Raw genomic sequence first — 15,073 nt, 5'->3', positions numbered from 1 at the left:
TGACATAGTGCAGATTTATGTTTGTTAAAACATAGTGCAGATTCAAGTTTGTAAAAATCATGGTCCCTGGGAGTAGGTTTATAGAAAAAATCTTTAGATATGAACCAAGGTGCCTCAGGTGAGCAATGTGGCCCATGGACCTCTTGTTATCTTACTCATTGAAACTCAAGGGAAATTTTGTTTCTGTAACTTTAAACTTGGCTCAGTACTTGTGAACTAATTATATTGTACGAAACAGAGGTTTGGTAAATAGTTTAAGGTCAAGTTGAAAGTCCAAAGCCAAGAGGCATATCATGCAGTAAGACCGCTGCGACATACAGAGTCAGTGTTTATACTGGTTTAGTATTAGTGTATTGGAGAATACTACGACAAGTTAGTGTTCAAATATACTTGCATGTATTATATACTCCCCCCTCCCCTACAAAGTTCAGAGGGATATACTGTTTTTGCTCCATAAATCCATCCATCCATTGGACTTTTTGTCCCGAGAGTTTCTCTGCAGTCATTTACACCTGTATTTTTATCCGTTATTGAAATGTTTATAGACAATGTAAAGTTAATCTAACCACCCCCCTACATCTAGTTCAAGTTAAGTGTGGAATCACCTCGATAAGTGTAGATTCAAGTTAAGTGTGGAATCACCTCGATAAGTGTAGATTCAAGTTAAGTGTGGAATCACCTCTATAAGTGTAGATTCAAGTTAAGTGTGGAATCACCTCGATAAGTGTAGATTCAAGTTAAGTGTGGAATCACCTCTATAAGTGTAGATTCAAGTTAAGTGTGGAATCACCTCGATAAGTGTAGATTCAAGTTAAGTGTGGAATCACCTCGATAAGTGTAGATTCAAGTTAAGTGTGGAATCACCTCGATAAGTGTAGATTAAGTTAAGTGTGGAATCACCTCTATTAAGTGTAGATTCAAGTTTGTCACAGAAGAGCTTTGTAGTGTCTAACTGTGAAATTTGTGCTTTCTCCTTTTTACACCATGATTGTTTATACATTGATAAGATTACTGTAGACTGTAAAACATGAATAATTTTGAAACTCGTGTCTCTCTGATCTTCAGTTCAGTGTGGATGAGAACCGCTGGAGTGTTAGTCAGATTAGGACAGGTCTAGTATTAATCTGATTAGGATAGGTCTTAGACTAGTATTAGTCCGATTAGGACACGTCTAGTTTTGCCATTTGGGATCCTTTTGTGAAATGGCAAGTATGAATGGGCATTTGTTGGAATATTTTGACAGCACTTCTACAAGTTTGGTTCTTATTTTAGGTTCTTGACTGGATGGGTTTGATGCAGAAGAAACAGACCCCAGCTGCTCTGTCTGGTAATTAACACATTTATTTGTTTGATTAATTTTGAATCTTGATGTTATTTTATTGTGTAATGCTAAACACCTGTTGAGGTTTGGTTATATACATGTACGTAAACAATTTATTCTTGACACAGTGACATAAACAGGTTTTATTATGTTCCCCAAACAAAGTTTGGGAACATATTGTTTTTACTCTGTTTCTTATTATTATTATTATTATTTATTATTATTATTATTATTATTCTTTTTCTCCGGTACTTTTTTGTCCGGTAGTGTTCTCAGAAACTACAAAAGGGATCGATATGAAACTTTCCAGGATGATAGTATAGCGTTTGTAGATGTGCATAGTGATAGTCATTTTGTTTGCACGTGCATGCACGCGCGCTCACGTGCATTGCAATTTTGGTACAAAAAATGGAAAATCAGAATATTGAAGGAAGCGATATAAAACCTAAATAGGATGATAGTATATCATTTGTACATATGAAAAATAATAGTTATTTTGCCAGCACGCGCACGCATGCACGTGCACGCGCATTACAAAATTTGTACGCTAACTTTGGAATCAGTCTAACTTTTTTGTTGTTCATTGAAATGGCTTGAAATTCATATCATAGGTAGATATTGAGACCCTTAACTGATTTACATGGTCAAAATTACCAATTTGCACGCGCATGCACGTGCGCTTCATTTTGATTGGATAATGCTAAAACGTTTGTAACTATCTTATTTATGAAGCGAATGAGATGATATTCACAGCATATGTAGACAATATGTGTATCTATATGTTGGTGTAACAAAAAATGCCAACGCACACGCGCATGCGCGTGCAACGTTTTTTAAATGTTCAATTTTTAAAGGACGATAACGTTTTTGTTTTTCATCAAATTCTATTCATATTAGGGGTTTAGATGTATCTTGGTACTCCTTACAAATTGCTGTGGTTAGAATTACTGCTCAGCACGTGCATGCACGTGTGCTGATTTCTGATTGGACGATTTTAAAATCGCTATAACTTCCTTATATTTGGTGGAAACGTTATGAAATTCATACTGTGGTTATATGATACAAATGCCTGTTGAACGACATCAACAAAAATTCGGAATCATACACGCGTGCGCGTGTATGCACGTGCAACGCTTTCTTTCATTTCTTGGTACTGAAATGACCATATTGAACGTACTACATGTAATTAAAGGCTAAAATAAAATGATTTTTTCCTATAGATTCACAAGGACATCACTTTTTAATTGGGGGAGGTTTGGGGAACATCTGTAACGGTCCCCGTTACAATTAGAACTAGTTGTGTAATGCTAAACACCTGTTGAGGGTTGGTACATAAACAATTTATTCTGGACACTGCGACTTACAAGCTAATGCATGACATAACGGCTGCCTGAAAAAATATACAAGAGCAGTGAATTTTCTACCTGTACATTGTAATGATTTCCAAGTAGATCATTTATATACAATTTTATAAGGCAAAGAGTATTATTGCAATATCATATTAAGGAGCTATGCTACACCAGAGAAATTTGATATGGATGAAAAGTAGAGGATATGTAAAACAATATTGAAAGCTTTCAAATTCACTTTATTTTGTCAGAAATGCAGTTTTAGTAGAAAGCAATCTGAGAAAAATTTAAAACCCCTGCTGGACTCGAACACACGATCTACAGTTCAGCAGTCGATGTGCTAACATACTGAGCTACTTAGCTAGGCGAGAATTTTTTAAATGAATATACAAATATGGCTGATATTTATATTTTCATCCATGTTTTAAAAGGAAGTCAGCCATTATGACGATGTAGAGTTCCTCCATAAGTCATATTATGTAAACCAATGTATTTAAAGAGAGGTAACTCTTACAGTTACAGCTAATGCATATAAAATACATGTACATAACTTGTCCTATGAATGATGATCATAAAATAATTTACTGATTTAAAATATTACAGACACAGTCATTACTAAACTATAGCTTACCATTCTATGGAAATAATCTTGCACAATGCAGTTTCATACAATTATAATAACATTTTACAGGATGATCAACAATTTAATTAGATCGGTAAAGTTGGCTACTAGTAACCAGCTACTAGTAACTGGCTACTTAAAAAGAGAAAAATTGGCTACTAGTAGCCAGCTACTTGAACCAGGAAAAGTTAGCTACTAGTAGCCAGTTACTAGTAGCCAGCTACTAAAAGTAAGAAAAGTTAGCTACTCGTAGCCAGCTACTACAAAATATAAAAGTTATAATTACTGATAGCTCGCTACCAGATAAAGGTTAATGAGTTTGAAAATTATTATCTATCAGATTTATTTCTAAAGAGGACGAGGAGTCGTATGAAATTTCATGCTCAATTATCCCCAATTACATAGCGTTGCAATGCAAAATACGAATAAACTTTTTCAACTGAGTGTTTACTTTAAAAGTGAAAAGGATTTAATTCAGACCTTCAATCATTTGATATACCATCCATTTTGAGATATCTGCTACTTTTACAATTTGATTCGAGTTACCCTGAAATTTCAACATAAGTGTGAATACCGTAAGAAATTTTATGTTTGACTTTATGTTTGTATTAGATATTTGATGAATTTACGACTATACATATGGCAAGAAGTGATAGATGGTGTTCTGGTACGCCATGAATTTTCAGATATCGCTCTTTAGGAAATCCGTTACTTATACATTTTGATTATCGGTACAATCAAATTTCAAGATCCGTGTGAATACCTTAAGGAACTCCGTGTTCATATCATATATTTAACTAACTTACAACGATACGTATGGCGAGTAGTGATATTGGGTATCGTAATATGTCATCAATTTTCAGATATCACGCTTAAGGAAGTCAACTACATATACCTTTTGATAGCAGGTAAACTGAAATCTGAAGTTTTTCATAAATATCTTAAGGAACTCTGACTAATTTATAACTATCCACGTGAAGAGGTGTGATATTAGGTATCTTGATATGCCAACAATTTTCGGATATCATACTTAACGAAGTCAGCTACTTATACCTTTTGATTCCAGCTAACCTGAAATTTCAAGTTTTTCATAAATATCTTAAAGAACTCCTTGTTTGTATTAGATATCTGACTAATTTACAACTATCCATGTGAAATGGAATGGTATTAGGTATCTTGACATGCCATCAATTTTAAGATATCACCCTTAAGGAAGTCAGCTACTTATACCTTTTGGTTGCAGGTACCATGAAATTTGAAGTTTTCTACCAATATTTTAAGGAACACTGAGTTTGTATTAGATATCTTACTAATTTACAATTATCAAAGTAAAGAAGAGTGATATTTGGTATCTTGACATGCCATAAATTTCCAGATATCACACTTAAGGAAGTCAGCTACTTATACCTTTTGATTCCTGGTAACCTGAAATTTCAAGTTTTTCATAAATATCTTAAAGAACTCCTTGTTTGTATTAGATATCTGACAAATTTACAACTATCCATGTGAAGTGGAATGGTATTAGGTATCTTGATATGCCATCAATTTTCAGATATCACCCTTAAGGAAGTCAGCTACTTATACCTTTTGATTCCAGCTAACCTGAAATTTCAAGTTTTTCATAAATATCTTAAAGAACTCCTTGTTTGTATTAGATATCTGACTAATTTACAACTATCCATGTGAAGTGGAGTGGTACTAGGTATCTTGATATGCCATCAATTTTCAGATATCACCCTTAAGGAAGTCAACTACTTATATCTTTTGGTTGCAGGTAACCTGAAATTTCAAGTTTTTCATAAATATCTCCAGGAACTCTGTGTTTGTACTAAAAATCTGACTAATTTACAATTATCCACGTGAAGAAGACTGATATTAGGTGTCTTGATATACCATTAATTTTCAGATATCGTGTTTAAGGAAGTTAGCTACTTATACCTTTTGATTCCAGGTAAACTGAAATTTCAAGTTTTATCAAATATTTTAATGAACTCCATGTTTGTTTTAAATATCTGATTAATTTACCAATGCACATATGACGAAATCTGATATTAGGTATCTTGATATGCCATCAATTTTCAGATATCACGCTTAAGGAAGTCAGCTACTTATACCTTTTGATTCCTCGACACATGAAATTTCAACTTTTTTGATAAATATCTTAAGTATCTCTGCTTTTCTATTAGATATCGGACTAACTTACAACTATCCACATGAAGAGGAGTGATATTAGGTATCTTAATATACAATTAATTTTCAGATATCACCCTTAAGGAAGTCAGCTACTTGTATATTTTGATTGCAGGTAAACTGAAATTTCAAGTGTTTAGTATATATTTTGAGGATTTCCGTTTTTGTTTTAGATATCTGATGAAATTACTAATGCACATATGACAAGGAGTTATATTAGGTATCTTGATATGCCTTCAATTTTCAGATATCACGCTTAAGGAAGTCAGCTACTTGTACATTTTGATTACATGTAACCTGAAATTTCAAGTTTTCAGAAAATATTTTAAGGAGCTCCCTGTTTGTTTTAGATATCTGATTAATTTACCAATGCACACATGACAAGATGTGATATTAGGTATTTTGATATGCCATCAATTTTCAGATATCACGTTTAAGGAAGTCAGCTACTTATACCATTTGATTCTAGGTAGCCTGAAAAAGTTTTCCGTACATATCTTAAGGAACTCTGCGTTTGTATTAGCTATATCATTAATTTACCATCTCACATATGACAAGGAGTGATATTAAGTGTCTTATTATGCCATCAATTTTCAGATATCACGCTTAAGGAAGTTAGCTAGCTACTTATAACTTTTGATTCCTGGTTACCTGAAATTTCAAATGTTTTGTAGATATCTTTTAAGGAACTGTGTGTTTGTATTAGATATCAGACTAATTATATACTATCAACCTGAAGAGAAATGATATTAGGTATATTGATATGCCATCAATTTTCAGATAGATATGTTAGATATCTGACGAATTTATCTTTGGCGATATTACAGGGCTTTATATGAAGTGTCTTGATATGCAATCAATTTTGAGATATCGCGTTTGACGAAGTCAGCTACTTATACCTTTTGATTCCAGACATCCTGAAATTTAAAGTGTTTTGTATATAGCTTAAGGAACTCTGTGTTTCTGTTAGATCTCTGACTAGTAAACTACTATTCACGTGAAGAGGTATGATAATCGGTATAAAGATACCTAATATCACTCCACTTCACGTGGATGGTTGTAAGTTAGTCAGATATCTAATACAAATGCAGAGTTCCTCAAGATATTTACGAAAAACTTCAAATTTCAGGTTACTTAGAATCAAAAAGTATAAGTAGCTGACTTCCTTAAGGGTGATATCTGAAATTTAATTGTCTATCAAGATACCTAATATCACTCCTCTTTATGTGGATAGTTGTAAGTTAGACAGATATCTAATACAAACACAGACTTCTTAGAATATTTGCTAAAAGCTTTAAATTTTAAGCTTCTTGGAATCAAAAGATATAAGTAACTGACTTTTTAAGCATGATATCTGAAAATTGATGGCATATTAAGATCCCTAATATCACTCCTCTTCACGTGGATAGTTGGAACTTAGTCAGATATCGAATATAAACGCAGAGTTACTTAAGATATTTACGGAAAACTTGAAATTTTAGGTTAAATGCAATCAAAAGGTATAAGTAGCTGACTTCCTTAAACGTAATATCTCAGAATTGATGGCATATCAAGATACCTAATATAAGTCCTTGTCATATGTTTACTGGTAAATTAATACGATATCTAATACAAACACAGACTTCTTAGAATATTTGCTAAAAGCTTTAAATTTTAAGTTTCTTGGAATCAAAATATATAAGTAACTTACTTCTTTAAGCGTGATATCTGAAAATTGGTGACATATTAAGAGACTTAATCTCACTCCTTGTCGCATGTAAGATGGTAAATTAATAATATTTATAATACAAAGACAGAGTTCCTTTAGATATTTGCGAAAAGCCTGAAATTTTAGGCTACATGGAATCAAAAGCTATAAGTAGCTGACTTCCTTACTCGTGATATCTGAAAATTGATGGCATATTAATATATTTAATATCACTCCTTGTCATATGTGAGATGGTAAATGAATGATATATTTATTACAAACGCAGAGTTTCTTAAGATATGTACGGGAAACTTGAAATTTTAGATTACTGGAAATGAAAAGGTATAAGTAGCTGACTTCCTTAAGGGTGATATCTGAAAATTGATGGCATGTCAAGATACCTAGTACCACTCTACTTTACATGCATAGTTGTAAACTAGTCAGATATCTAATACAAACAAGGAGTTCTTTAAGATATTTATGAAAAACTTGAAATTTCAGGATAGCAGGAATCAAAAGGTATAAGTAGCTGACTTCCTTAAGCGTGATATCTGGAAATTTATGGCAAGTCATGATACCTAATATTACTCTTCTTTACTTTGATAATTGTAAATTTGTCAGATATCTAATACAAACGCAGAGTTCCTTAAAATATTGGTAGAAAACTTCAAATTTCGTGTTACCTGCAATCAAAAGGTATAAGTAGCTGACTTCCTTAAGGGTGATATCTGAAAATTGATGGCATATCAAGATACCTAATACCATTCCACTTCACATGGATAGTTGTAAATTTGTCAGATATCTAATACAAACAAGGAGTTCTTTAAGATATTTACGGAAAACTTCAAATTTCAGGTTACTTAGAATCAAAAAGTATAAGTAGCTGACTTCCTAAAGCGTGATATCTGGAAATTTATGGCAAGTCATGATACCAAATATCACTCTTCTTTACTTTGATAATTGTAAATTCGTCAGATATCTAATACAAACGCAGAGTTCCTTAAAATATTGGTAGAAAACTTCAAATTTCGTGTTACCTGCAATCAAAAGGTATAAGTAGCTGACTTCCTTAAGGGTGATATCTGAAAAATGATGGCATATCAAGATACCCAATACCATTCCACTTCACATGGATAGTTGTAAATTTGTCAGATATCTAATACAAACAAGGAGTTCTTTAAGATATTTATGAAAAACTTGAAATTTCAGGTTACCAGGAATCAAAAGGTATAAGTAGCTGACTTCCTTAAGTGTGATATCTGGAAATTTATGGCATGTCAAGATACCAAATATCACTCTTCTTCACTTTGATAATTGTAAATTTTTCAGATATCTAATACAAACTCAGAGTTCCTTAAGATATTTATGAAAAACTTCAAATTTCAGTTTACCTGCCATCAAAAAGTATATGTGGCTGACTTCCTTAAGCGTGATATCTGAAAATTGATGGCATATCAAGATACCTAATATCAGATTTCGTCATATGTGCATTGGTAAATTAATCAGATATTTAAAACAAACATGGAGTTCATTAAAATATTTGATAAAACTTGAAATTTCAGTTTACCTGGAATCAAAAGGTATTAGTAGCTAACTTCCTTAAACACGATATCTGAAAATTAATGGTATATCAAGACACCTAATATCAGTCTTTTTCACGTGGATAATTGTAAATTAGTCAGATTTTTAGTACAAACACAGAGTTCCTGGAGATATTTATGAAAAACTTGAAATTTCAGGTTACCTGCAACCAAAAGATATAAGTAGTTGACTTCCTTAAGGGTGATATCTGAAAATTGATGGCATATCAAGATACCTAGTACCACTCCACTTCACATGGATAGTTGTAAGTTAGTCAGATATCTAATACAAACAAGGAGTTCTTTAAGATATTTATGAAAAACTTGAAATTTCAGGTTAGCTGGAATCAAAAGGTATAAGTAGCTGACTTCCTTAAGTGTGATATCTGGAAATTTATGGCATGTCAAGATACCAAATATCACTCTTCTTTACTTTGATAATTGTAAATTAGTAAGATATCTAATACAAACTCGGTGTTCCTTAAAATATTGGTAGAAAACTTCAAATTTCATGGTACCTGCAACCAAAAGGTATAAGTAGCTGACTTCCTTAAGGGTGATATCTTAAAATTGATGGCATGTCAAGATACCTAATACCATTCCACTTCACATGGATTGTTGTAAATTAGTCAGATATCTAATACAAACAAGGAGTTCTTTAAGATATTTATGAAAAACTTGAAATTTCAGGTTAGCTGGAATCAAAAGGTATAAGTAGCTGACTTCGTTAAGTATGATATCCGAAAATTGTTGGCATATCAAGATACCTAATATCACACCTCTTCACGTGGATAGTTATAAATTAGTCAGAGTTCCTTAAGATATTTATGAAAAACTTCAGATTTCAGTTTACCTGCTATCAAAAGGTATATGTAGTTGACTTCCTTAAGCGTGATATCTGAAAATTGATGACATATTACGATACCCAATATCACTACTCGCCATACGTATCGTTGTAAGTTAGTTAAATATATGATATGAACACGGAGTTCCTTAAGGTATTCACACGGATCTTGAAATTTGATTGTACCGATAATCAAAATGTATAAGTAACGGATTTCCTAAAGAGCGATATCTGAAAATTCATGGCGTACCAGAACACCATCTATCACTTCTTGCCATATGTATAGTCGTAAATTCATCAGATATCTAATACAAACATAAAGTCAAACATAAAATTTCTTACGGTATTCACACTTATGTTGAAATTTCAGGGTAACTCGAATCAAATTGTAAAAGTAGCAGATATCTCAAAATGGATGGTATATCAAATGATTGAAGGTCTGAATTAAATCCTTTTCACTTTTAAAGTAAACACTCAGTTGAAAAAGTTTATTCGTATTTTGCATTGCAACGCTATGTAATTGGGGATAATTGAGCATGAAATTTCATACGACTCCTCGTCCTCTTTAGAAATAAATCTGATAGATAATAATTTTCAAACTCATTAACCTTTATCTGGTAGCGAGCTATCAGTAATTATAACTTTTATATTTTGTAGTAGCTGGCTACGAGTAGCTAACTTTTCTTACTTTTAGTAGCTGGCTACTAGTAACTGGCTACTAGTAGCTAACTTTTCCTGGTTCAAGTAGCTGGCTACTAGTAGCCAACTTTTCTCTTTTTAAGTAGCCAGTTACTAGTAGCTGGTTACTAGTAGCCAACTTTACCGATCTAATTTAATTAACAAAATCCTAAAAATACTATTATTGCATAAAAAAAACCTTTTACATTGCTCATTTTACATAATTACTCAGGTGTATGATCAATTCCATGTAAGCCTCGTTTATAAATCAGTTGCTATTCTAACTATACAGATTAGTGTTGACTTTGTTTTTGAAACAATATTTTCTTGTCGGGCTGTGATTCCCTTTCATCACAAACACATTCAAGGTTAATTCTCCCTCAGAGGGATCAAACAAAAGTTGCACTCAAATCCACAAACCAACCAAAACAAGCCTTACAAACAACCAATGAAAACCAAGCATACAACTACTCACCAAAATCAAATCACTGGGAAATAATGTACATAGATTTAATTGATTTGGAAAATATCATTTTTCAAAATTGTCTACATGTATATGTCACAGCAATATGACATCTGGAGTATATTGCATTCAGGTTGCCAGTAAATGAAGCCTAATAATTATAAGGGACAACGTAACAACTTCATTCCTTTCTTAAATAGAGATTTCATTCAAATTGTGTCATTTATACAGAAATCTTTGATTTACAAGACAGATTTTTGGGAGTTGAACTATGTTCAATCTCCTTGGGTCATCACGCACTTTTCTGCGCAGTAATTTTTATTGATTTGTATAGTGGTCGTCAGTGGGGGTTCTGTGTCAGCTGATATACTCCTAGGTAAATCAACATAAACTTTTATAAACATCCGCCATTAAATAATCCATGTAACTTTTCTGAATTAATCTAATTTTGATAATTGACATGTAAGTAAATGCAATGATATTGTATTCAAATCAATTTGAATACAGGATTTCGATCAAATTGATACTGATATACATAGAAAAATAAAAGATAAGGTTGAAAATTGTCGTTTGTAGCGCAGCGTCACCTATAAATATTGATAGGGAAACGAACGACAACTGCACACAAGACCTATTGACACCGTGGCGCGAAATATCGAATATGGTGCGAAACCTCAGAAAATTTACAAGAAATAACTTTACAACATTACGTATGTGTATATATTTGGGTTTTTTTTAATGTGATATAAAAGATGCTTGATGTTACATGTAGATTGAATTAAAACACGTCATTCCCAGTCAACAACTTTCGATTGGGATCGGAATACGAAATAAAATTTCTTATATCCGGTTGCAAAGTGAAACTGCTTCATGCTTCAAGTTATTGAATTACGTAGTAATTGCACGTTACACATTAGAGAACTGTGTCTTTTAATAAAGAAAGTCACAAAATAGATACAAAATGAGTGTACCTTATTCATTACTGTTACCGAGCTTTCGTCGACGAAAATCTCGAAATGGCGTGTTTCGCTGCGCTTGATGACGGTAAGGTCCACATTTTCTATGTGAGTAGTGTGATATTTGTTTATGAATTTTTTGTGCATACATGGTATGTCTCGGCTAGGAATAATGGAAACTTTCTCACCTATGTATGTAAAGACATATTAATCTCTATTTTTAAAAATGTAGAACACTTTTATCAAATGACAATGTTTGAAAACGCTTAGAGCCCCGATGTCAGAATTTCCTTTTCCAAGACATCAAAATGTCAAATTCATTATCCTTTTTGAATAGTATGTACCATATTTTGTACCAGTTATCCATTTTGAATCCCCTATTACAATGAGATTTTGCTGCACTCTGTAATGTTTGAGTGGATGTCATGAGTGTGTGTCAAACAGAAATTTTAAGAGCATGGGATAAGGTGCTGCCATGTTTGACTTCACTATCAAAGTTTAACCCAGTTGCCACAATGTTGAATTTATGCTGCAAAAAGGATTGGAAATTGCTCTGGTCAAAACACATTGTTTATTTGTCTACAGATGAAAGAGACATGAGGATTGTTCCTCACAAACTGAAAAAAAAAATAGTTATGGATCTTGTACATGTATAGTTTATTAATCACTATAGATTTCCAACATCACGAGTCTGATTCCGCTATATTCTTCCCATTCTGTCAGGTTCATTCACCCCCTGTTTGAGCCACAGTATAATATCCCAAATACCTTGGCAATAAATAACATTATTTGACTAGTGTTTCATTTTTAGTGGAGTTGCGATGAAGTCGAACTCGGCTTATGATCTGATGAAGTGCCTTTGGGCGGGCAGGCGGGCACACATCAACATTTCATTTCCGCACCATAGCTCTTGATCAAATTATAGGATCTCATTCAAACTTAGATGGATTGTCACCCTCAGTAAGATGAGGAAGCCTATCGATTCTGGGGTCACTAGGTCAAAGGTCAAGGTCACAGTGGCTATAAATAGACTGAAGTTTGGAGAAAATTTTGTTTTCCGCACCATAGCTCTTGAACAAATCATACGATCTCAATCAAACTTAAATGGATTGTCACCCTCAGTAAGACCAGGAAGCCTATCGATTCTGGGGTCACTAGGTCAAAGGTCAAGGTCACTGGCTATAAATAGACTGAAATTTGGAGAAAATTTTGTTTTCCACACCATAGCTCTTGAACGAATTATAAGATCCCAATCAAACTTAGATCGATTAAGTAAGACAAGAAGCCTATCGATTCTGGGGTCACAAGGTCAAAGTCACAGTGGCTATAAATAGACTGAAAATTGGAGAAAATTTTGTTTTCTGCACTATGATTTTTTAACAAATTATAGGATCCCAATTAAACTTAGATGGATTATCGCCCTTGATGAGACAAAGAAGCCTATTGATTTTGGTCAAGGGTTAAAGGTCAAGGTCACAAAGGATTTAAGTCGGCTGAAATTTATGTACGCAAAATTTTGCTCCCTGCTTGATAATTCTTACAAACTTTTCTGCCGGTTCCCTCTATGCCCATTCCTTGTGCAACTCGGCTTGTGCATTTCCGATGCCGGACAATTTTTAATTTTTTTTGCATTTCATTTATTTTGAGTTATTATACAATTACTTACCATTCCATTGATCCTCTACAGGACTGTAGTATACTCAGGTGACAGTTTAGCATATTGGACTACCTTTTCAAGTAATGAATCCTTAGAATTAGCTACAACTAGGATTAAACTTGAATGTATATATACAGGGGAAAAACTTCTTCATAACTGCAAGGCATTGAAAACCATATTGATTTGAATGTTTGGGCCATAATATGTGGTCACATTTTTCATGAGAATATAAAGGGGTGAAATTCTAGAAAACAACCACACGACTTCAGTTACTCGAGGAGCGTTGTGGCCCATGGGCCTTCCATTATCCATGTTTGCTGTTGTAACGCTTTGAAAAACAACAATTGATTTGTATTTAAAATCATGATAATATTCAGTCATTTATCCCCCTACCCTTCCAGTGCTATCTGTTCTAACTGAATTTCCACAATGTTCAACTCCCACGAGTACTTTAAGTACTTTGATTAGTGTGTCCAAAGCTTCTTAAAATCTCCTCCACTTTGTCATTACATGAAACAGAAAATGTCCATAATCAAAAGCTTGAGATATTTATTCATTAAATTCATGTAGTACATCCCTTTAACAGAAAGCAACCATCATTCATTGAAATTTTTTTTCATGATTTCCTTTCTTTTCCCAGCTGTTGAGATCAGCCTGAAGCATTCAGTGCACTTTAGGAGGGTGCAGACATGGACAGATGTTATTCAGAGATACAACACAATCTCAGAGATGTAGAGGGCTGGAGATGTAGTGGGCTGGAGACTTTGTGGATTCTTTAATGGGCCAGAAATTTACATAAACCAAAGACATCATACACTCTAGCAATATAACATGGTGTCAGGGGCGTAATAATGACCTGCAGATTTTGTGGACTGGAGATTTTCGTACGGCAGTCAGACTGCTAAAATTGTTAGTGATCTGAAGAACCAATTAAGCATGCGATGGATGCACTACTCACATATTTGACATGCTAATACATTTACAGTCTAGGTCTAATTGATTTCATATTTTGTATTGTATTTATGTGTAAGGGAAGTTCAAAACAATAAAAAATGAAGGGGGAAATGCATTACATAGAGTGCTTTCAACTTCTTAGTCTTCTGCCGACAAAGTTAAAGGGAACTATTTCCTCTGTTCATCCATCTGTCTGTCTGTTACAACTTGGTTTTCTGGACTTTTTCCCCCATGCTTTGACTTAGGAATCTAAAATTTGAATTGGTGATAGATCTAGTTAAAGCTTCATTATAGTGGAGTGATTTAAATATGAGATGTATGGGACTTTGTGCCAGTTTTCCACTTTTCTCCACAATCCTAACTTAGGGATCTGAAATTAAATAGGTTGACTCATTATCATCTTAGTTGACAAATGAAAATTGCACGACTTGGTTACCTGGTTGATTGTTTTCCGCCATAGTACGTATACAGTGATGTATAACAACATGTTTAACGTCACTGATCAATGGGAACTACTCACAGCTCCCGCAAAATACAGTCCATTTTAACATAATTTTTAGCTCACCTGAGCTGAAAGCTCAAGTGAGCTTTTCTGATCACCCGTATTCCGGCGTCCGTCCGTCCGTCTGTAAACTTTTCACATTTTCAACTTCTTCTCAACAACCACTGGGCCAATTTCAACCAAAGTTGGCACAAAACATCCTTAGGTAAAGGGAATTCTAAATAGGGGGTCAAAGTTTTACATACAAATATATAGGAAAAATCTTTAAAA

At 33.5% G+C, this 15,073-nt stretch overlaps 1 protein-coding gene across 2 annotated transcripts in view; it reads left to right on the top strand.

Annotated features, from left to right (window-relative positions):
- The window catches only part of LOC125649985 (focadhesin-like), a 193,024-nt gene extending 178,603 nt beyond the window's left edge, over positions 1 to 14,421 (top strand). For both annotated transcript variants that reach the window (XM_048877901.2, XM_048877902.2), the window contains 2 exons: positions 1,273 to 1,327; positions 13,988 to 14,421. In XM_048877901.2, coding sequence (XP_048733858.2) covers positions 1,273 to 1,327; positions 13,988 to 14,082 — 150 coding nt within the window. In that variant the 3' untranslated portion in view covers positions 14,083 to 14,421. The remainder of the gene's footprint in view (positions 1 to 1,272; positions 1,328 to 13,987) is intronic.
- Positions 14,422 to 15,073: the final 652 nt, after the last annotated feature.

Source organism: Ostrea edulis, chromosome 5 (genome assembly GCF_947568905.1).
Source record: "Ostrea edulis chromosome 5, xbOstEdul1.1, whole genome shotgun sequence".
In the NCBI taxonomy this organism is placed as follows: Eukaryota; Metazoa; Mollusca; class Bivalvia; order Ostreida; family Ostreidae; genus Ostrea; species Ostrea edulis.
Note: the sequence above shows the minus strand (reverse complement) of the source record. Positions and strands in the feature narration are given on the sequence as shown.